The sequence below is a fragment of the Meles meles genome, chromosome 5 (genome assembly GCF_922984935.1).
Source record: "Meles meles chromosome 5, mMelMel3.1 paternal haplotype, whole genome shotgun sequence".
In the NCBI taxonomy this organism is placed as follows: Eukaryota; Metazoa; Chordata; class Mammalia; order Carnivora; family Mustelidae; genus Meles; species Meles meles.
In genome coordinates, this window is record NC_060070.1 from 117,153,635 (window position 1) to 117,178,066 (window position 24,432).

The 24,432-nt window shown below is 42.1% G+C and overlaps 1 protein-coding gene and 1 non-coding gene across 2 annotated transcripts; one reads left to right on the forward strand and one right to left on the reverse strand.

The window, feature by feature from the left end:
• Nucleotides 1-319: 319 nt before the first annotated feature.
• Nucleotides 320-24,129, reverse strand: CGAS (cyclic GMP-AMP synthase). Its single transcript, XM_046004334.1, has 5 exons — nt 23,367-24,129; nt 17,042-17,261; nt 10,093-10,335; nt 4,088-4,190; nt 320-1,777 (listed from the first exon to the last, which is right to left on the reverse strand). Exons 1-5 carry the CDS (start codon nt 24,093-24,095, stop codon nt 1,432-1,434), a joined length of 1,641 nt encoding a protein of 546 aa, XP_045860290.1. The 5' UTR covers nt 24,096-24,129; the 3' UTR covers nt 320-1,431.
• On the forward strand, nt 16,648-16,751 carry LOC123942946. Its single transcript, XR_006818566.1, has one exon. It is a non-coding gene; the product is annotated as a small nucleolar RNA U13 (small nucleolar RNA).
• Nucleotides 24,130-24,432: the final 303 nt, after the last annotated feature.

Here is a 24,432-nt window from a genome sequence, read left to right on the forward strand (position 1 = left end):
ATGGTTATATTACTTCAACTTCATATATAAATACAGCTGAGCAATATTCTCAAATCAGAACTTTTCTTGCATGAATTTGTTTTTCCCCTGGAATTAAAAGAAGTTTGGAATTCTTTTGTCTGTTTTTTTTGGTCTACTTTTCTATTATTTAGCATCCACTGTCCCCCAAACTCTCCTCCAAATATCTAACTTTTCTCTTAGTATGTTCAAGCAGGTTGTTAGACATGTACAAAGTGCACAAACTATAAAGGAGAAGACTGATAAATTCAACTACAGTAAAATTTTTAAATTTTAATGGTAAATGGTAAAGACACACCACACAAGTTATTCATTATGTAGACAAGCAACAAAGCATAAATATCCAAAGTATATGAAGAACTTCTACAAAACCATGAGAAAAATAATACAACAGTCAATAAGAAAATGTACAAAATAGTCAAGTAGGAAAAGGTTAATGAACAGTCTCTACATTGAATGCTGCCTGAACAGAGGAGAAAGGGTGGTTCCATCCATTCCTTTCAGTGTTGTACCATATGCATTTATTGCCTTTTTAGAAATACATATAAAAATGTTGCAAAAGGGGTGCCTGGGTGGCTCAGTTGGTTAAGCGTCTGCCCCCAAGGTCCTGGGATCCAGCCCACATCAGGTTCCCCACTCAGAGAGGAGCCTGCTTCTCCCTCTCCATCTACCTGACGCTACCCCTACCTGTATTCCCTTTCTGTGTGTGTGAAATAAATCTTTTTTTAAAAGTGTTACTAAAAAATAATAAAGGAAAATAAATTATATGTTTCATATTTGGTCATGTGCATTATTCTATATTTTGCTATGACTTTATGGATTTCCTGAGACATGTAGAGACAATACAGAACTTATCTTTTCATTTCCTTCTTGCCTATTCTAGCATAGGACAGGACACCGCTTCCAAATATATTTGAACATTGAACAAAGCCTACCAGTCTTGTGGAAGCAATGATCATTTCTAATATTGTCTCTTGCAAACTTCCTCACACATTTGTGCTAGGTGAGAAGTAGTGTTCAGTGAGTGTTTGATGAATTCAACTCAGGCGATATGTATTTCTAATTTTATTTGTAAGTAATCTCTGCACCCAACATGCGGCTCAAACTTACAGCCCTGAGATCAAGAGTCACACACTCCACCGACTGAAGCAGCCAGGCATCCCTTGTCCTTTTCATTCCAAAGTGGTGAAGCTTTTAGATCTTAAAGACTCCTTTTGCTTCTTATTCCTTGACTAATCTCTTTCCTAGGACGATCAATCCTTTTTTACTGACTCAGGTTTCTTTAGACAGTTGAGAGCTAAATCATTATTTACATTCCTTTTAGTCAATCACTGATACGACAAATTTCAAACATTCCAATTATTATAAAGTCACTCTAATTCTTGATTCTTTTCGAAAATATAATTTCAAAATTCATAAAAACACGGGAAATCCATTTTTTCTTTCATATTCAATTTGCTGTGATAGAAATTCTTTACTTATTTTGTCAATTTGGTCCCGAGAGAAAAGATTGAATCCAGGAATAAAATAATGCTTCAGTTGTTCCATCTTGAGGCACTCAAGAAAGTACGTCACACACTTATCAAAGCAGAACTCTAGGTCTTTGGTGTCCCACTGACTGTCTTGTGGGTCCCGGGTACAGACATGAAAGAAGGCAGTTTTCACATGGTAGGAGCAGAATTTTTCCAGTTCCTTTCGGTGTCCAAACTTCACTTTCAATTGTTCTAAGAGATACTTCATTAGTTTTAAGCAATCTTTCCTATTGAATAAAAAAGAAAACCACTTACTTTTATTTATTTACAACCTGCTTCATTCCACAAAAAGATTTAGGCATCTTACAGGAAAAACATATGAAGATATAATAAACAATACAGATATTATATATAAAAATACAAAAAACAATAAAGACACATAAATATAATTATAGGGTCATTCTAAACCTTGGTTATGTTTTGAAATATATGCTTTGAAGTTTCAAAAACATTTTATTCTTCCCTCTTTCCTGTTTTTAGCTTAAATAGTCTATCAGGATGAATTTATATATGAAACTGGCAGATATTTATATTATTCATTCAGTTATTTAGTACCTGGAAAAATCTTGTTTTAACTTTTACAAAGTGATTTTGTCTTACTAGGCTGCAAATATTTAATTATTCATCCAGTTATTTCGTAGTTGATAAGATGTAATTTTACAAAACTATTTAGTCTTATCAGAAATACAGTTTTCTTAATGCCTGTTTCAAAGCCCACAGATGAAGCCTTAAAGAATCTGGATGGCTCAGTTGGTTAAGTGTCTGCTTTGGGCTTAGGTCATGATCCCAGGGTTCTGGGATCAAGCCCCACATCGGGCTCCCTGCTCAGCGGAAAGCCTGCTTCTCCTTCTCCCTCTGCCTGCCACCCCTCCTGCTTGTGCTCGCTGTCAAATAAATAAATACAATCTTTAAAAAAAAAAAAAAAAGAATACGAGGGCACCTGAGTGGCTCAGTTGCTTGAGCGACTGCCTTCAGCTCAGATCATGATCCCAGAGTCTCAGGATTGAGTCACACATTGGGCTCCCTGCTCAGCAGCAAGTGTGCTTCTCCCTGTGACCTTCCCCATCTCATGCTCACTCTCTCTCAAATAGATAAATAAAATCTAAAAAAAAAAAAAAAAAAAAAAAAAAAAAAAAAGAACCTCCCATGCCTGCCCACTGGGCACTCTTGTTCTGACCTTTTTTTTTTTTTAATTTTTAATTTATTTATTTGACAGAGAGAGATCACAAGTAGGCAGAGAGAGAGGAGGAAGCAGGCTCCCTGCTGAGCAGAGAGCCCGATGCGGGGCTCGATCCCAGGACCCTGAGACCATGACCTGAGCCGAAGGCAGAGGCTTTAACCCACTGTGCCACCCAGGCGCCCCTTGTTCTGACCTTTTAACTTCTGTGAACCTTGTACTGGACAACTTTAGAAACTCAAATGATTTCTTTTCAATCTCAGTTCTTTATGGTGTGTGTGCTAACAAGGAAAACAATTACCCACTCTTAGTGTTGTTTCACGTTTAGCTAGTCAGTCCCTGGCCTTCAACACAAACCATCCAGAAGGCACCAGTATCAATATCCAATAAGAGTGATCTTTCAGCCTCCTCCGACTCTGACATTAATACTCATTACCTTGTAGCCACCGGAATACTAAGACACATCCAACTGTTGTGGCTAGCTGTGGTGAGTGATCATATCCTGTCACTCGGTCATACTTTATACAACTATCTGATCTAGCTTCAGGAATATGCTCTCTGGCCTTGCCTTCTAACAACACTATTTCCTTGGGCCCTTGGATTTGGCTTCCCTGGTTTCATGCTCATCTCCTAGATAACACTCCAGGGTCAATCCAGTCACACACTGCCCCTAGGACTCAACTCAGCAATGATCATCTTTAGGTTAAAGCTATGAAATCAGTAAAGAATTAGATGTTCAGGGGTGCCTGGGTGGCTCAGTTGGTTAAATGTCTGCCTTCAGCTCAGGTCCTGAGATTGAGCCCTGTGTCAGGTACAGTGAGGAGTCTGCTTCTCCCTCTCCTTCTGCTCCTCCCCCTTCTCGTGCTCTCCCTCTCAAATAAATAAATCTTTACTGTTTTATTTTTTAAAGATTTTATTTATTTATTTGACAGAAAGAGACACAGTGAGAGAGGGAATACAAGCAGGGGGAGTGGAAGAGGGAGAAGCAGGCTTCCCACTGAGCAGGGAGCTTGATGTGGGACCAATCCCAGGACCCTGGGATCATGACCTGAGCTGAAGGCAGATGCTTAATGACTGAGCCACCCAGGTGCCGCTAAATAAAATCTTTTCTAAAAAATGAAATATTCCAGGGGCGCCTGGGTGGCTCAGTGGGTTAAGCCGCTGCCTTCGGCTCAGGTCATGATCTCAGAGTCCTGGGATCGAGCCCCGCATCGGGCTCTCTGCTCTGCAGGGAGACTGCTTCCTCCTCTCTCTCTGCCTGCCTCTCTGCCTACTTGTGATCTCTCTGTCAAATAAATAAATAAAATCTTTAAAAAATGAAATATTCCATAGATAATCTATAACAAAACAAGGAAGTTACCTGCAACATTTTATTCCATCAGTTTCACAGCATGTTTTAGAATGCCCATGACTTTTCAAGAGTTCCTTTTCAATGTGAGAGAAGGAGAGCCGCCATGTTTCTTCTTAATTTCCAAAAGAAAAATAGAAAAGCACTTTACCAAAAACATTCATATATAAATATAACACAATGCTGAAGTGATTTTCTTCATTAAAATATCACTCTGGAAGATTTCTAGGAGGAGACAGACCAAAAGAAGCAAATAGAAAAATAATGTAATTACATATTAAAACAAGTGATTTGAGGGCGCCCGGGTAGCTGTTCAGTATGGTTAGATATTTTCGTGATTTGTCCCGCATAACCGACCACCTGGACATGCATATACACTGGCAGGCTAAGGTATGCTCTTTGTGAGACTTGTGCTGTTTGAATAACCTTGGGAGTCTGATTGTTTAAACTATATTATCTGGCCTCAAGGTCAGAACTGGCCCTCCTGTTCTGGATGCCATGAGCTACAAATCTTTTTTTTTTTTTTTTTTAATTTTTAAAGATTTTATTTATTTGAGAGAGAGAGGGAAAGCATGAGAGGGGAGAGGATCAGAGGGAGAAGCAGACTCCCCTCTGAGCAGGGAGCCCGATGTGGGTCTCGATCCCAGGACTCCAGGATTATGACCCGAGCTGAAAGCAGTTGCTTAACCAACTGAGCCACCCAGGCGCCCGGAGCTACAAATCTTATCTCACATCCCCTCCTGCTCCAGGCTCGGCTGGCCCCCCAGAATGGAATCCAGGAAGGGAGGCAGATACACAGCCCAGGTTCCTTGAAAATATAGAAACATGGTAACGTGGAAATGCACCTTGCTCCAAACTGCATGTAGGCAAACAAATGTTTCATTTCAAACCCTGTGATTTGCCCTATAATAATGGCCCTTATGGGGATGGTCAGTTGGAAGTCTCACCCGAGGGGAGGACCCTCCACCCAGACCTCTCTATCAGGACTCCAGCCTGGCTGTTTCCACTGGGTTCCCCGGCTGAGGAGGCTGGATGTAAAAGTACTCGATTTGATGTAACTTTGCCTTATTTTCACTTATTGCCTACTATGAGCTTCATCTCTGTGTAGATTCCTTTCCTCTCCTGTTTCTGTTAAGTTTTCTATAATAGATAGGTTTCTATTAGCTTTTTATAATAATAATAATAATAATAATAAAGTTTTCTTTCCTTTTTGGAACCAAAACACAGCAGTTGTGAATCTTTTGTGCAGAACAGTGGCTCAGTCGTTTATGTGTCTGACTCATGATTTCGGCTCAGGTCATGATCTCCTGGGTTGTGGGATTGAGGCTCATATGGGCTCCACACTCAGGGGGGAGTCTGCTTGAGACTCTCCTTCTGCCTCTCCCCCCACTCTCTCTCTCTAAAATAAATTAATATTTAAAAAATAAAATAGAACAAGTGATTTGAAGCAGACAATGAGCTGAGATAGGAAAAAGTGGTAGGGAGCAGCAGGAAGCTTAATAGAGTTAGCCATAACAAGATATAGTACATTTCATACATTGTCAAGTTCAGTTTTTTAAATATTCTGTTTCAATAATAATTTAAATCAATTGGTTCACATTTTTTGCTCACTTTTTATACCATCTTTGCAAGTTTTTGTATTCATGTAAAATGAACAAGGGAATGTTGCCTTTTTTCTATTCCTTGGGAGACTTTATATAAGAATACAATGATTTCCAACCCTTCTCCCCAGGTTTTACCATGGCTAACTCTTTTACATTCTGATTATTTTATTATTTCTTGGTTTTATACCAGAAATATATGATTGGTTTATTACTTAAAAATCAATCAATTTACTCTGTCTCATTAACAGAACAGAGGAAAAACATATGATCAGGAGTTCCTGGGTTGTTCAGTCATTAAGTGTCTTCCTTTGGCTCAGGTCATGATCCCAGGGTCCTGGGATCGAGCCTCACATCGGGTTCCCTGCTCAGGGGAACCTGTTTCTCCCTCTCCCATTCCCCCTGCTATGTTCCCTCTCTCTCTTTGTCAAATAAATAAATAAAATCTTAAAAAAAAAAAAAAAGAAAAATATGATCACTTCACCTGAAGCAGGAAATGCAGCTAATAAAGCAACATTCATTCATAATTTAAATAAAAAAAACTCTTAGTAATTTAAATCTGGATGGAAACTTGACCTGACAGAAGGTAGATTCAAAAAAGCAGAGCAACATAAAATACGGTAAAAAGCTGAGGTTTTTCCTTTGAAATTAGGAAGGCAGGATGCTGGTTATCCCCATTTCTGTTCAACATGCCTGGCTTATGCTCACAAGCACAGTGAGGGAAGAAACAGGGACATATCATTGGAAAAGGAGAAACAAAGCTAATATTGATAGACGATAATAATTTTGTATGTAGAAAATAACAAAAGAAGCTGGGTGACAGGTTAAGTGTAAGTCCAATATATTCTTCAATCTACTTTTGGTTTAAAACTTTCCATAATAAAAAGTGACAAGTGCCTATGAGTAAATCGAACAACAACAACAAAATATACATATATATATATATAAAACTTCTTTAAAGATTTATTTATCAGAGAGAGAGAGTTGGGGGAGGGACAGAGGGGGCAAGTCCTCAAGCAGGCTCCCCACTGAGTGCAGAGCCTAACAGGCTCAATCTCATGACCCATGAGATCATGACCTGAGCTGAGACCTAGCGTTGGACACTTAACTGACTGAGCCACCCAGCCCCCACCCCCAAATATATACAAAACCACCATGGAAAATTCTAAAAGTTCACTGAGAAGTTTTAGAGGGATCTTAATAAATGGAGATATGCACCTGTACATGGACTGGAAGACTCATTATTGTAAATATATCAAGTCTCCCCAAATTTATCTATAGATTCACTGTACTCGCAATCAAAATGCAAAAAAAAACACATTTTTGTGGAACTTGACAACAGGATACCAAAACGTTTATGAAAATACAAAGGCTCAGGAATATCTAAACCAGTCTTGAAGAAGGACAAAGTGGTAGAACTTGCCCGACCAGATATCAAGACTTATAAAACTACATTATGTAGGACGGTATGGTACATAGCACAAGGAAAGACACAAGGCTATAGTGTGATAGCACAAGGCTTTAATGTGACAGAACAAAGAGTTTAGTAATAGCTACACAATACACAGACCATGAACACATGGAGATGGCGGCACTGAGCTAGGTTGCTCGTGGCTACTTCTATGAACCCATTTATGAAATCCATTTATGTCATTCTAGAAAAGGTAAAACTATAGAGATGGTAAACAGCTCAGTGGTTGCCAGAGGTTTAGGGTGGGAAGAGCTGGAAAAAGGAAACACAGGGGTCTTTTTAAAGCAGTGAAGCTATTATGTAAGGGTAAATACATGATACAATGCATCTGTTAAAACCGGAAGAACTCTACAGCACTGTGAACCTTAAGGTATGAAAACTTAAAAAAAAAAAAAAGATTTTATTTATTTGACACACACAGAGAGAGAGCAAAAGCAGGGGAGCAGCAGGCCGAGGGAGAAGCAGGCTCCCCGCAGGGAGCCTAACTCGGGACTCAATCCCAGGACCCCAGGATCATGACCTGAGCCAAAAGCAGACGCTTAGCCGACTGAGCTTTCCAGGGGTACCAAGGTATGAAAATCTTAAATAGTCACTTGGGAGGTCAAGTAAGCCCAGGAAAGAATGCAAACTGGCAAAAGGGACTCTTTTAAAACAACCTCCCTGCCAGTGGAGCAAAAGGTGCTGACTTAAGTTACTCTGGAAATGTCTCTAAGACTGAAAACAAAAGAAACTATACATAAGCACTACACTCCAGTTGATTTTGTCTCCCATGGGAAAGTGGGTTTACAAGTCTGAAATGACTACACATATATACTGGAACTGAACAATGAAGATGCTGGGAGCCAGGTTTTTCACTGTTGGAATGAGAAGTGACTGACAGCAAGGAGAGAAGTTTAGGAATATCCATGTGGTACCGGATTGTAATTAGAGACATCGGAAGTACTCATGTATAACTTAATATAAAATAGAAATATTATAGACATGTGTATCCACTGGGGTTATGCGCACATACTTCCTTGCTCTTTTAGCTGAAAGCGATAACACCCTAGCAGCAGAGCACACACAGCACCCAGATCTTGGTTTCTAGTACATTTCCCAATAAAAGGATCCAGAGCTTCCTGGGGAAATGACTGATTCTAAGTCTGAAGCTGAGAATATACAAGATGACTCTGGAGCATCTGGTAATGCCAGAAAGTAAGTTAGTGCTGAAAACAAAATCAACCCCCACCCAGCCATGGGGGGGTATGTCAAGGGATACAGAAGCCAACTGAAAGAGCTCCCAAAGGCAAAAGCTAAAACAATTTAGGGGCACCTGGTTAAGCATCTGCCTTTGGCTCTGGTCGTGATCCCAGGGTCTTGCGATCAAGCCCCACATCCGGCTCCCTGCTGGGCAGGAAGCCTGCTTCTCCCTCTCTCCCTCTCCCTGCTTGTGTTCTCTCTCTCACTGTCATTCTCTCTCTGTCAAATAAATATATAAAAAAAAATTTAAGCTTATTTTTAAAAGCAACATTATCATTTCTTACTTTTTGGATTATTGGCAAAAATTCCAAAGTTTAATGAGTGTTGTTGCTAAGACTGAGGGTGAAATTGGTACTCTCAGTACACTGCTGTGGGAATGCAAATTGTGTGATCCCTGTGGAGGCGATTCTGGCAATGTCTAGCAAATTACGTATAGATCTACTCCTTGACTGGTTGTGAAGACAGACTGAGGAAAGGAATGGGTACTACCTCCATACAGAGCCAGGGCTCAGTATTCACAATATCTTACTAAGTGATATAAGTGATAAAAAGAAGGTGTACTTTTTATCTTAAAGGGCGGCTCAGTGGGTTAAGCCTCTGCCTTCAGCTCAGGTCATGATCTCGGGGTCCTGGGACAGAGCCCCACATCGGGCTCTCTGCTCAGCAGGGAGCCTGCTTCCCCCCCTCTCTCTGCCTGCCTCTCTGCCTACTTGTGATCTCTGTCTCTCTCTCTCTCTGCCAAATAAATAAATAAAATAAAATCTTAAAAAAAATTTATTCATTTGAGAGAGAGAAAAAACTTGAGTGCAGTGACAGAGGGATGAGGGGGACAGAGGGAGAGGGAGAAAGAGAATCCTCAAGCGGACTCCCCACTGAACTTGACGCAGTAGCCCAATCCCAGGATCCCGAGATCATGATGTGAGCTGAAGCCAAGAGTCAGCCACTTAACCGACTGAGCCACCCAGGCGTGTCCCCACCCCCAGAAACTTTCAAGTAGCTTTGATTAAACCAGTATAGAGATGAGCAAACAGATTTAGAGAGACTTAGTTAACTAGCCCCAGATCACACATCTAGTAGGAGAAGAAGCCTCAGGATTCAGACCAAGGGCAGTCTGACTCCAAGGCCAGTACTGCCCTTCTCTACTGAAAATAAACAAGCAAAAAATAACACTCCAGTGTGAGTTAGAAGACACTTTAGATCTGAGTATTTGGTCTTACTGCTACAACTATGCCTTTTTCAATTACATTCCTCACCAGACTCCCATCTTACAGTCTGTTTAGCCTGATGGCTCTTGATATGTCGACAGCACTAATTACTGTCCTAAGATATAACATTAACAACCCTTGGGTGCCTGGCTAGCTCCACGGTTAGAGCATGTGACTCTGGATCTTGGGATAGTAAGTTCGAGCCCCAGATTGGGCATAGAGCTTACTTTATTTATTTTTTTAAAGATTTTATTTATGTATTTGAGAGAGAGAATATGATCGGGGGGAAGGGCAGAAGCAAAAGGACAATCAGACTTCCCACTGAGTGGGGAGACCTATGTGGGGCTTGATCCCAGGACCCTGGGATCATGACCAGAGCTGAAGGCAGACACTCAACTGACTGAGCCTCCCAGGTTCCCACATAGAGCTTACTTAAAAAGAAAAAGAAAAAAGGACAGACCACTCTTTCTGTCTTTACGTTAACCTTCGCATTCAAGATACCTTGAAAACCATTTCCTTCCTTTGCATGCTTAGGTACCAGGTAAAACGGCTGTCGCCTTAAATTGGTTTTAACTTTTGTTCCAAGCCACTGACTGATGGGCAGTCCTTCCTGGGTGCTAGCAGGCCAGCTGCTTTTTGACTCCAAAGCCAGGATTATATCCACAGATATTTCTTTGGGTTTTCTAATAAGAAGTGTTACAGCAGGGCTCCCCCTCTTCTTCTTCTCCATAATGACATCGATACCTGTTTAAAAGTATAAAAAGTAAAGACAGCATTTATCAATCTGATTTTCTCCAAAAATAATATATCCATCATTGAAGATCTATAAGTGCTGAGTGTAAGATGAAAATGAGTTCCATTTTTGTGTGTGTGTGTGCAGCCTTTTTTTTTAAGATTTTATTTATTTATTTGACAGAGAGATGGATTACAAGTAGGCAGAGAGGCAGGCAGAGAGAGAGGAAGGAAAGCAGGCTCCTTGCTGAGCAGAGAGCCCAATGAGGGGCTCGATCCCAGGACCATGGGATCGTGACCTGAGCTGAAGGTAGAGGCTTTAACCCACTGGGCCACCCAGGCGCCCCTGAAAATGAGTTCTAAAGTAGAAACTGACCCCACAAAGCAAAGTGTTTTTCCCCATTTAAGCAATATTTATCGATACCTACCATAGAGAAGTATTGTCAAAATTCTGTCTGGAATAAATGATGAGGAGCCCCTGAAGATGTTGGGCTTTTGGAGTACTATGATTAAATTTTCACTTCAATGTATAGGGGGCAGTATGGAGGGAAGCCTGGAGAAAAGAGCAGATGAGCGGCAGGGAGGAGAAGGCCATCGCAAAGACCACAGCAACTATCCAACACAGAGCGTGTGTCTCTGTGACACCACAGAGGCAGGGGGCACGAAGACAGGGGAGCAATGCGTGTTCACTGCAGCATCATTCACAACAGCTAAGACATGGAACAACCTAAGTGTCAATGGATGGAAGAACGGATACAGGAATTGTGGTACGAACACACAATGGACCAGCATTAACGAAGAAGATCCTGCCATTGGTGATGACAGGGGTGATCTGGAGGCCATTACACTAAGTGAAACAAGCTAGATGCAGAAAGGCAGATACTGCATGACCTCACTTTTATGTGGAATCTGAAAAAGCAGTATACATAGAAGCAGAGGGTAGGATGGGAGTTACCGGGGGTGGGGAGGTGGGGAAAACGGGGAGATGTTAGTTACAGTTATGTAGGATGAGTAAGCATGATGACTGTCATCGATACTACTACACTAAATACTGGAAATGAGTTCAGAGAGTAGATTTTTAGGTCCTCTCACCTTAAATACAGCTGACCCCTGAACAACATGGGTTTGAAATACACAGGTTGGCTTAAATGCGTGTTTTTCTGGTAAATACAGTACAGTCTTGTAAATGTATTTTCTCTTCCCTATGATTTTCTCGTTTTAAATTTTTAAATTCCAGGTAGTTAACATACAGTGTGATATTAGTCTCGGGTATACAACATAGTGATTCTACTCTTCCATACATCACCCAGTGTTCATCATGACAAGTGCGCTCCTTAATCCCATCACCTATTTATTTATTTATCTGACAGAAAGAGATCACAAGTAGGCAGAGAGGCAGGCAGAGAGGGAGGAAGGGAAGTAGGCTCCCCACTGAGCAGAGAGGCCAATGAGGGGCTCGATCCCAGGACCCTGGGATCATGACCTGAGCCGAAGGCAGAGGCTTTAACCCACTGAGCCACCCAGGCGCCCCATCCCATCACCTATTTAATCCATCCCCTCCCCCCTCTCTTCTGGTAACCATCAGTTTGTTCTCTGTAGCTAAGAGTCTGTTTCTTTTTGTTCCTTTTCTTCTTGTTTTGTTCCTTAAATTCCACGCATGAGTGTGATCATATGATATTTGTCTTTCTCTGACCAACTTATTTCACTTAGCATCATACTCTCCAGCTCAATCCACATGGTTGCAAATGGCAAGATGTCATTCTTTTTTCATGGCTAAATAATATTGCATTGTAGATATACATTCACCACATCTTTATCCATTCATCAGTCAGTAGACACTTGGGCAGCTTCCCTATCTTGGCTGTCGTAAATAATACTTCTATAAATATAGGAGTGCATGTATCCCTTTGAATTAGTGTTCTTGTATTCTTTGGGTAAATACCCAGTATTGTGATTGCTGGATTATAGGGTAGTTATATTTTTAACTTTTTGATGAACCTCCATACTGTTTTTCCAGAGTGGCTGCCCCAGTTTGCATTCCCATCAATAATGCACTAGAGTCCCTTTATCTCCACATCCTTACCAACACTTGTTGTTTCTTGTGTTTTTGATCTTAGCCATTCTGACAGGTGTGAGATAATATCCTATTGTAGTTTTGATTTGCATTTCTCTGATGTTGTCATGTATCTCTTGGCCATCTTCATGTCTTCTTTGGAGAAATGTCTGTTCATGTCTTAATTGGATTATTTGTCTTTTTTGATGTTGAGTTTAATAAGTACTTTGTATATTTTGGATACTAACCTTTATTGGATATATCATTTACAAATCTCTTCTCCCATTCTGTAGGTTGCCTTTTATTTTAATTAATTAATTTAAAGATTTTGTTTATTTATTTGACACAGAGAGAGAAAAAGAGCACAAGCAGGGAGAATGGAAGAGGAAAAGAAGGCTCTGCGGTGAGCAGGGAGCCCAATGCAGGACTCTATCTCAGGACCCCGAGATCATGACCTGAGAAGACGTCGCTTAACCAACTGAGCCATCCAGACGCCCCCATAGGTTGCTTTTTAGTTCTGGAGATTGTTTCTTTTGCTGTGCAGAGACTTTTTACTTTGATGTAGACATTCCTTACGATTTTCTTAACATTTTTTTCTCTAGTTAACTTTATTATAAGAATATAATCTATACTACATATAACATACAAAATACATGTTAATCAGCTGTTTATGTTATCAATAGGGCTTCCAGTCAATAGGAGGCTCTTGGTGGTTAAGTTCTGTTAAGTTATACACAGATTTTTGACTATGCAGGGAGGTTGGTGGCCCTAACTGTCCTGTTGTTCAAGGATCAACAGTACAGTTTTTGTTTTAAAAAAAAAAAAAAAAGACAGAAGTGGGGACTCCTGGGTGGCTCAGTTGGTTAAGTCGCTGCCTTTGGCTCAGGTCATGATCCCAGTGTTCTGGGATCGAGTCCCGCATAGGGCTCCTTGCTCAGCAGGGAGCCGACTTCTCTCTCTGCCTCTGCCTGCCTCTCTGCCTGCTTGTGTACTCTCTCTCTCTCTCTGACAAATAAATAAATAAATAAAATCTTTTTTAAAAAAAAGACACAAGTAGCAGAAATGAGAGCAATTAAAAAGGTTTAAATCAGGGCATCTGAGTGGCTCAGTCATTAAGCGTCTGCCTTAGGCTCAGGTCCTGATCTCAGCGTCCTGGGATCGAGCCCCACATCGGGCTTTCTGCTCGGCGGGAGGCCTGTTTCTCCCTCTCTCTCTGCTTGTGTTCCCTCTCTTGCTGTGTCTCTCTCTGTCAAGGAAATAAATAAAATCTTTAAAAAAATAAATAAAAATAAAGGGGTTTAAATCAACAAAACTGGTAGATGGACTGAATCAGTAAGGTAAGAAAGAAGGTAGAAGTCTAGAATGTAATCCCAGGATTTGGGCCTGGAAAATGGTTGACGTTGATTTGATTCTTCAATATGGAACAATCAAAAGAAAGAAATATGGGGCTGAGATGCACTTGGTTTAGACACACTGAGCTCTAGGTTTGTGGAAAACCCCCAAGTGAAGTATGACAGGTGGCTGTGGTGGTCAGAAATTCAGGCGAACCTCTAGATGAGAGATACTGGCTTGGGATTGGGAGGTGACAAGCAGTAGTTAAAGACTACTCTTAGACAAGACTTCTGGAAGGGACCACAGTGAGAGAGAAGCTAGAGAAGCAAGGAGAAAACTCTAGAGAAGGCCCCCATTTTCTTATTACTAAATCTGCAAAAGCCACTTCTTACCCATGATATCCTTCTACCCTCCTATTCCTACTAAGAAGTGTCCATCTACCTGTCAAAGGCCACCCTTGCACAAAGGCCACCCCTTCCTTCCTAAGCACCTTGTTTCTTCAATTGTTCCCTCTCACCTCATCAGGGGCTGCCCCCTCCCCTCCGGATCATTCCTATCTACATACAAAGGGTTCCAGGATTTCTCATTCTCAAATATCCCTCTCTCTTGACCCCACCCTGTCTCTTCCCCACACCTACCCACCTTTCTGTGCCCTTTACAGTGGAGAATTTGTAAGGATATGCCTATACATGCTGTCTGTACAGAAACCCACTGGAATTGTTAAGTCAAAGGCACCAACAAACTGCACAAAATTATAGACCAAATCCTATGGTTTCTGGAAGTTAGTAGCATTCTACATCCTGACCCCTCATTCTGCAAAATCACATAGTCTCCTTATGCTCCTTCTCTTCTTCCCAACCTCTAATGGGATCCTCCTCCTCTTACCACTCTACTTAACACTGCAACTCCCCCTCCCCATCCTACCCCCAACACTCCTGGTCGCTCTCACTTTACTATACTTTTTCATCATGAAACTTACTATGTTCTAGTATATAAGATAATTATGGTTTCCATTCGTTATTAATTGTATGTCTGCCCTTACCTAACCATGAGGTAGAGAAGGGTGAGGGTCTTCATCTCTTTGTTCATTACTATATCCTAAACACCTAGACCATCTGGCACATTAGAGGATCGATGGATACTGATTCATGAATAAACGAATCAACACTCTCTGCCTACACGGTCTCATCTATTGCCAATGCCATTTATATGTTCATATACAGCCGAAACATATCCTCTGCACTTCAAACCCATATCCAATTACATACATGACATTCTCACTTCAGGGTATCACAGGAATCTCCAACTTAATATATCCGAAGCCAAACTCCTTTAGTTCATACCTCAAGATACGTTCCTCTTCAGTTCTTCCCATCTTAGAAAATGGTACAATCAATCCACACCGGTGCTCAGTCAAAAACCTGGAGGCCGGGGTGCCTGGGTGGCTCAGTGGGTTAAAGCCTCTGCCTTCAGCTCAGGTCATGATCTCAGGGTTCTGGGATCGAGCCCCGCATCGGGCTCTCTGCTCGGCAGGGAGCCTGCTTCTCTTCCTCTCTCTCTGCCTGCCTTTCTGCCTACTTGTGATCTCTGTCTTTCAAAAAAATAAATAAAATCTTTAAAAAAAAAAAAAACCTGGAGGCCTTCTTTAATTCAATGCTTTCTCTCAATCCCTACACTTACTCCAGAAGGAAGCACTACTACAAGCTTGGATGTGTCTACTTCTCTCCATCCCATCCTCCATGTAAGCCACCACTGTCTTTCACCTGAATTACTTCAATATTTTCCTTTTTCTTTCCTTTTCCTTATTTCTTTTTAGAATATCTTCTCCAGAGAAGCCAGAGTAAACTTTTAAAATACAAAACCAGGGGGCGCCTGGGTGGCTCAGTGGGTTAAAGCCTCTGCCTTCGACTCAGGTCATGATCTCAGGGTCTTGGGATTGAGCCCCGTGCCGGGCTCTCTGCTCCGCAGGGAGCCTGCTTCCTCCTCTCTCTCTGCCTGCCTCTCTGCCTAGTTGTGATTTCTCTCTGTCAAATAAATAAAATATTAAAAAAAAAAAAAATACAAAGCCAGGGGCACCTGGGTGGCTCAGTGGGTTAAAGCTCTGCCTTTGGCTCAGGTCATGATCCCAGGGTCCTGGGGTCGAGCCCCACATTGGGCTCTCTGCTCAGTGGGGAGCCTGCATCCCGCTCTCTCTCTGCCTGCCTCTCTGCCTACTTGTGATCTCTGTCTGTCAAATAAATAAATAAAATCTTTAACAAAAATACAAAGCCAATCATTATTCCCTCATTAAAACCTGGATGAACATGAAATCATCTGAATTCATTTCCAGGATCTACAAGTCTTGCACAATCTAGCCCCTGGCCACCTCTTCAACTTCATTTCATGTCACTCTTCCCCTTGTCCACACAGGCCTCTTTTTGTTCCTTGAGCTTGCTGTTTTCTGCCTTGGGGTCTTACTCCACCCCAATTGCCACTATTTCCCCTAGTTCATTCCCTTCAGAGGACTCGGTGCAATTTGTGTTTACAAGCTTCAAGAGGTGAACCCAGGGATTTTATGCAACCACAGGTAGCCAGTGGCATAAGGCAGCTGTCCAGTGAATATCAAAATAGAACTAATCAACATTTAGAAAGAATGCCAAGAAAATGTAGTAAACTAAAATCAAGAGCAAAGAGTTGCTTCTAGGAGGTACTGATCAACAGTCTGCTACAGAGAGGTCAAGAAAGATCAGGAGAGGGGCCTGGGTGGCTCAGTGGGTTAAAGCCCCTGCCTTCAGCTCAGGTCATGATCCCAGGGTCCTGGGATCGAGCCCCACATCGGGCTCTCTTCCTGGCGGGGAGCCTGCTTCCTCCTTTCTCTCTGCCTGCCTCTCTGCATATTTGTGATCTCTGTCAAATAAATAAATAAAATCTTAAAAAAAAAAAAGAAAGATCAGGAGAGGATGCTTTTATAGTTCATAAGTATGATGATTGGGTGTTCACGCTGTTATGTGATATATGCCTCCCTCAAACCCTGTTATGACCAGGACACTTTAACTGCTTGATGTGGAAAAAAAAAAAAAGTCAGTAGAGGAGTGTACGTTGGCAATTAGTAGGTATGACTAAAACTTCAAGAATCAGGGCACCTGGGTGGATCAGTTGGTTGGGTGGCTGCCTTCGGCTCAGGTCATAATCCCGGAGACTCAGGATCCAGTCCCACATCGGGTTCCCTGCTCAGTGGGGAGTCTGCTTCTCCCTCTGATCCTCCCCCTTTTCATACTCTTTCTCCCATTCTGTCTCTTTCAAATAAAATCTTTAAAAAAAAGAACTTCAAGAATCAGAAGTCAAAAATCTTACCTTGAATGTTTTTAATTTCTTCCTTAATGATCTTCCTAAACTTGAACAGCATCTTAGAAGCTGATAATATTTCGTCTTCTAAAAACTGAATCAGAGGATTTCCTTTAGGATTTCTTTTGAACTTCACGAAGTAATAAGCACCACTGTTGCAATATTCTTCTAGCTGAATTCTGGGGACCTCCAGTTTGAACATTATATCAAATTCATTAGGAGCAGAAATCTAAGAAATGGTAAAAATAACACTGAGATGTTGTTTTGTGAATATTTTCCAAGCAACTGCAATTTTTTTCTTGAAATATCCACTTAACACACTACTTTGAAAAGCAAGATTCCCAAGATTCATACCCTCTCGAAGTGGGATGAGTAAAACTAGGAATGTATTACTGTTTTGGTTTGTAGGTTCCATACTTTTTTTTAACCAAGAGTATGCATTACTTTTATAATTTAGAACAATTTTAAATTATATCATGCAAGCTTTTAAAATCCGTACCAGCTTTTTCTGAATTAAAACTTAAAATGAAAAACCTGTAAGGTGCTATCTTTTATGTCACACGATACACGCTGCAGCCACACTCCTGTCACAATGGTCTAAAAAAACGCGTGTAGCCCTGTGCTGGCTAGTTGAGCAAAGGCCATCTTGTTAGACCTGCTGGTCACCCAAGTAACTGCCAAGTCATGCACTACATTAATGTCTTTGAGCCACAGCATTTTAGGAGCTTCAAAGAATCATTTTCATCCTCACAATAATAATCTATGAATCAGCAATCATGTCAAATGATTATTTTTCCTGTAGTAAAAATACCACAAACCTCTCATTAGTCAGGAACATGCTTCAAGCACAGCTATTGGACTGTACTGCTCAACAGGGTACCAAGTAGCCATATATGTCCACGGACCATATGAAATGGGGCTAGTCCAGATTGAGGCACTGTGTTGTATATTTAATCGTGTTAATACTACACGATTAAATATACATTTATCCTCCCCAAACTCATATATTGAATCCTAACCCCAAAAGTGACTGTACTTGGAGACAGGGTTTTTAGACGGTTAAATGAGATCATGAGGGTATGGTGCTAATCTGATAACACTGGTGGGAGGAGAAGGAGGTGGAGGAAGAGGAAGAGAAAAGGGAGGGAGATCCCTTTCTCTGCCCACATGCACTGAGGAGTAAAGTGAGGATACAGGGAGCAGGTGGCTGTCTACAAGCAACGAAGAGAGTCCTCGCCCAAACCTAACCATGCTAGCACTACGGTCTTTGACTTCCAGCCTCCACAACTCTGAGAAAATAATCTTATGTTGTTTAAGCCACCCGGTTGATAGTGTTTTTGTAATGGCAGCCTGAGCTGACTAGGGTGTACTATGAGAGTCAAACACTTGGGAGTGACGTCAGTGAGAATGAAATAAGAGCCTTCGAAAATCCACTCTTTCATAAAAGCAACAAGAACACGGGCCAGATTAGTCCGTTCAACTTTTTCAGATCTGTATATAAACCAGGAGTTTGCAACAATCCAAGGAGGATTTGTTTCAGAAAAATGGCTGAATCTCAATAGGAACTGGGAGCTCTGTGGGCGCTGCCCTATTCTCACCCTCAGAGACCAGAAGGTTCTCATTCCCATTCCCTCTCAGAAACCTCCACCTAAAGTCCGTACTGTTCTGACTTCTAACACCATAAATTCGGCCACCTGTTTGGAAGCACCATATAAAGAGAATCATATAAAATGTACTCTATTACGACTGACTCCTTTTAACATTACATTTATGCGATTCACCCATATTGTTACGTGTGTTGGTAGTTTGTTCTTTTTCATCTTATGCGGTATACTACTGGATTAGTGGAATATATCAAAATACATTTACTTATTCTGTCTTTGAGTATTTGGATTATTTCCAGTTCTGAACTATTACAAAGCTGTTCTGAGCACTCTTGTATATGGACATGAGCCCTCATTTCCACTGTGTATATATCTAGGAGTAGAACTGCTGGACCATAGGATAAGCATATCTTTAGCCTTAGACCAAAGTGTCAATTTTCCAAAGAGGTTATACCAACCTATCTTCTCTTCATCAAGGTAAAGGAGTTTCAGTTGCTCCTTTTAAAATTTTAAAATTTTCGGAACTGTCAAGCCTTTTAAAATTTTAGCCATTCTACTGGATAGATGTGTGACAGAATCTCAGCATGATTTTAATTTACATTTTCCTGCTGATGAATGATGTTGAACACGTTTATTGTTATTTGGATTATATACTAAAGCATCTATCCAAGTGCTTTTGCCCCATTTTATATTGGTTTGTCTTTTTCTTATTGATTTGTACTAGTCCTTTGTCAAATATACATACTGAGAGTAACTTCTTTGAGTTTGTGGCTTGCATTTTCATTCTCTCGATGGTGAGAAGTTCAATTCTAATGAAGTCCATTTTTTCCATTTTTATGGTTAGCAATTTTAGTGTCCTATTTAAGAAATATTTGTACATCCCATTGTTATGATGATATTCTTCTATGCTTTCTTCTAGAAGCTTTGTTGTTTCCTCCTTCATCTTTAGGTCTATTTTATATCTTGAATTAACTTTTGTATATGTTGTGTGGGGTTGGTGGCTGTCATGGATATCCAATGGACCCAGTATCAACTACTGAAAAAAACCATCCTTTCTCCCATTGAATTACACTATTGCATATATTTTGTACTGAATTGAATTATATATGCAGGTCTGTCTCCGGACTTTCTACTCAATTGGCCTATTTGTCTATCATTGCACCAGTAATATCTGCTTAATTAGGGTATTTTTATAGTAAGTCTTGCTCTTTGATAGGGTAAATCCTCTAACATTTTCTCCTTTAGAATTGCCTGGATTGGGGTACCTGGGTGGCTTGGTTGGTTGGACATCTGCCTTTGGCTCGGGTCATGATCTCGGGGGTCTGGGATCAAGTCCAATGTGGGGCTCCCTGCTCTGGGACAGCCTGCTTCTCCCTCTCCCTCTGCCCCTCCTCACCCCCTCACCCCAACAGAGAGAGTGTTCTCTCTCTCTCTGCTCTGTCTCTCTCAAAAAAATAAATAAAATCTTAAAAAAAAAAAAAGAATTGCTTTCTTTTATTTTCATTTCATTTTTTTTAAAGTAGTCTCCATACCCAGTGTGGAGCCCAACATGGGACTTAAACTCAAGACCCTGAGATCAAGACCTGAGCTGAGTCAGGAGTCAGATGCTCAACTGACTGAGCCACCCAGGCACCCCCCACTTTGCATTTTCGTATAAGTCTTATAATAAGCTTGTCAATTTAATAAAAAAATTGATAGGGCTTTGACTAAATTGCACTGAATCTATATAGATCAATTTGAGGAAAACTGAACATGATATAGATTTCAACTTATTTAGTCTGTTTTCAAATTTACTCAGTAATGTTTTAAAATTTTTATCATCTTTACCAAGATTTATTCCTAAATATTTGATGATCTTGATGCTATCGTAAATGGCCTTTTTACATTTCATTTACACTCTTTTTGTTGTTAGTATATTGAAACTACTTTGATTTTTGTTTACTGACTTTGTATCCAGCAATCCCACTAAATTCACTGATAACAGTTGAACAACACAGATTTGAATTGGGCAGGTCCACTTATACATGGTTGTTTTTTTTCAAACATTACAGTATTATAAATGTATTGTGTCTTCCTTATGATTTTCTTAGTAACATTTTCTCTTCTCTTATTTTATTGTAAAATACAGTATAAAATACATGTAATGAACAAAGTATGTGTTACTCTTACTGTTCATCAAAAAGTCAAAACTAGGCTCTTCGTAGTTAAGGTTTTGGGGGTCAAAAGTTATATGCAGCTGCACCTGGGTGGCTCAGTTGGTTAAGCCTCTGCCTTCAGCTCAGGTCAGGATCCCAGGGTCATGTGATCGAGCCCCGCATAGGCTTTCTGCTCAACAGAGAGCCTGCTTCAGAGAGCCTGCTTCCCCCTCTCTCTGTGCCTGCCCCTCTGCCTACTTGTGATCTTTGTCTGTTAAATAAATAAATAAAATTTTTTAAAATAGAAAGAAAGAAAATGTATCAGTTTTAAAAATCAATACATGTTTTAGGAAAACAAATTTCATTCAATTTCTTCCATCAGTGTATGATTTTAAAAAGGAGAGGCACCTGGCTGGCTCAGTCAGAAGAGCACATGACTCTTCATCTCAGGTTGTAATTCTCAGGTTGTAATTCAAGCCGCACTTCGGGTGTGGAGATTACTTTTAGAAATTAAATTTAAAAAAATAAAAAGGAGACAGGTTCTTGGGCAGCTGGCCTGGCTCAGTTGGTAGAGTATGTCCCCTCTTTATTTCAGAGTCCTGAGTTCAAGCCCCACTTCGGATGCAAAGCTTATGTTAAAGAAAAGAAAAAAAAAGGAGACTGGGTCTGATTGGAAACTTCTAAAGAAGTCCATATGACTGAACTAAATGATATTTATGTAATAAGAATCACACTTAAGCCAAACAATCCAGTGAAAATTTTGCTCATTTGGCTATCAAAACACTTCAGATGGAATTATATAGTCTTCAGTGCTAGAAGAGTTTTAAGATTCAAAGACTGATACATACACTGTCTTTCTGGCAATAAACAAATATCCTGGGTCCACACCCCTGAAATGGGCAGCTGTTTAGGCTACAATTTATGTAAAACATTCTGTGACAATGGAGTTTACAATCCAGGTGGCAAGCCAAAAGAAAAATATATGAAAGGTTTAATTTCCACTGAAATCTACCAGGTTAAGTGCTTATCATGGGAATGAAATCTGAATTTGCTACCCTGAGAAGACAGAAGTTTTGAGCGAAACCACCCATCCTTTCTTCTTGAGCACATTCATTCATTCATTTGAATACTTGCTATGTGTTAAGGCTTAGAAACACAAAGATGCATAATATTTGGCCTGCAATCTTAGGAGTTTATAATTCTAAAAACCTAAATCTAGAGTTTAACAATCATTTACTTCTGAAGGACAGCAGTTAATTGAATAAAGACAAAAGGTAACTATAAAGTAAATTACGGTCACCTAAATGCTATCAGCCTCTATTTCCTTCATGCTACACCCAAGATTTTAAGAGATCTCCTGCAGGTGCACAGCCCGGCCCTGAAAAAACGGACTAGGCGAGAACACAACTAAAGAAACTGCCACTAGGGGAGCCCGGGGGGCTCAGATGGTTAAACGTCTGTCTTCACCTCAGATCGTGATCTCAGAGCCCTGCGATCCTGCGAGCTTCTTGGTCCGCGGGAATTCTGCTTCTCCCTCCCCCCCCCCACTCCCTCACCCCTGGTTGTGGGCGCTCGTTTTTTTCTCTCTCTCGCTCATGCACACAAATAAAATCTTAACAACAAAACAAAACAAACAACAACAAACAAACAAACAAAAAACCAACCATCACTGGTCAGGAAAGATTCTCTAGTCAGAAACCTGCTCCTAAATCTTCAACGCCTACCGGCATGAAGACTTTAATAACAGCCACACACAAACAAAGGGAGCCGTGGAATACATGCCCTGAAACAATCACGCTGTATGTGTATTTAGGAGGTACACTTTTTAGGGTCTGTGGGAGATCTTTTTCTTAAAAAAAATTTTTTTTCCTTTTAGGGGCGCCTGGGTGGCTCAGTGGGTTAAAGCCTCTGCCGTTGGCTCAGGTGATGATCTCAGGGTCCTCGGATTGAGCCCTGCATCGGGCTCTCTGCTCAAGAGGGAGCCTGCTTTCCTCTCTCTCTGCCTGCTTCTCTGCCTACTTGTGATCTCTCCCTCTGTCAAATAAATAAAATCTTAAAAAAAAATTTTTTTTTTTTGTTTTAAATCACTCACTGTGCGGTTCCCATAACATTGGCATAAGAAAACTGGGGAGAGGGGAAGTCCGCAGCGGCTGGAGGACTGACTGAAGATATTTTTCCTATAGTTTTTCCCATAGGAAAAATGCTCCTAGATATACCGATTTTATGGAATTTTTCGCACTCCTAATTATCCAAGTCGGAATTTGACTAGGGCACACCAAGTAGGGCCCTGTTACAGAAACTCCATAAATCTGCTTGCATGAATGAATCTATACATTGGAATTTCCCCAACAGTAATATCTTGACACCAATAGTTGGCACCAATATTAGTTAGCTGTACGTTCGCTGGATGGACAGATGGGTAAACCAACAGCTATTCTCTGGTTGGAACTGAGTCACAAGCCACAAAAGAACAAGAGTCTGAGTTACTTTCGAAGGGAAATGAGGGACCGCGCGACCCGCGGGTGTTGGGACTACCCGGCAGGCTGGGGACGGGGGCGAGGGAGTCGGCGGGAGGAGAGGCGCTGGGCAGCTCACCTTCACGCGCTCATAGTAGCTTCCGGTGCAAAGACGCGAGACACCCTGGAACTCGGACTCGAAGCTCTGCAATCTCCGCAGCAGGTGGTCCACAACCCGGTTCACAATCTCCGCCGCCGCTGAGATTTCCTGGCGCCTCAGCTTCAACTTTTCCAGCACCGTTCGGGGCTTCCAGGCGCCGGGCGCCGCCCCCTTCTGCCTGAATCTCGAGGCGGGAACCAGCGAGCGGAGGCCGAGGCCCGGGGCGAGGGCGAGGCCGAGGGCGAGGCCCGGGGCGAGGGCGAGGTCGAGGTCCGGGGCGAGGGCGAGGCCGAGGCCGGAGACCTCCGTGGGCTCTGGCAGGGTTCTCTGTTCCCGAGGGGCGCGCGCGCCCGTCTGGCGGCGAGATCCAGTCCTGGGAAGTGGCGGCCCCGGGGCCGCAGGAGGCGCCAGCTTCCCCGCCGGAACCGCCAGCCCTTCCACCGCGTCCTCAGCGCCCAGAGGTGCCTTTTTGGCACCGGCATTCTGCGCGCGCACGGGTGGTCTCTCGGGGGAGCCCGGGGCACGCTTCTTCCGCCCGGACCCAGATGCCCCGACCCGGCCGCACTTCTGTGCTTTGGGCCGGGCTGCCCCAAGGGCGGCCGGAGGTTCGCTGGGCTCCGTCCCGGGACCCTTCACTCCTTGCGCCTCGGGCACCGAGGCTCCGGCCTTCGAAGCTGTCCGCCTGGCCCTTTCGCGCCGGGGGTCCATGGCTGGCGCTCTCTGTTCCCCGAAAGAAGGGAGACTTGGCCTCGAGAAAGGCCACGGGAGGAGGAGCCGGCAGTCGCAGCGGGAAATGAAACTTAAATAACTGGCGGGAACGCAGGGACCGCGGCCTGCACACGCCCAAATTGAACGCTGGGAGGTCACGGGGAGCCTGGCCCGGCCACCAAGGGGCGGGCCGCCCACGGTGCGGGGAGAGATGCTAAGTTTCTCACCCTCCGTTGTTCGCGAGTCGCCGGGTCGGGAAGCACACTGAACGCACAGAGGGCCTCAGAAAACCCCCTCAAGGTGCTTTGAAAGCTTGACAGATTTGCTGGCATTAGGC

Coding starts and splice junctions, on each gene's coding strand:
- CGAS (XM_046004334.1), bottom strand. CDS start 24,095: ATGGACCCCCGGCGCGAAAGGGCCAGGCGGACAGCTTCGAAGGCCGGA. Junction 10,336..17,041: donor AGAAATTAAAAACATTCAAG/GTAAGATTTTTG, acceptor ACTTTTAAACAG/GTATCGATGTCATTATGGAG. Junction 4,191..10,092: donor GGAAGGAAATGGTTTTCAAG/GTATCTTGAATG, acceptor TTGGAAATTAAG/AAGAAACATGGCGGCTCTCC.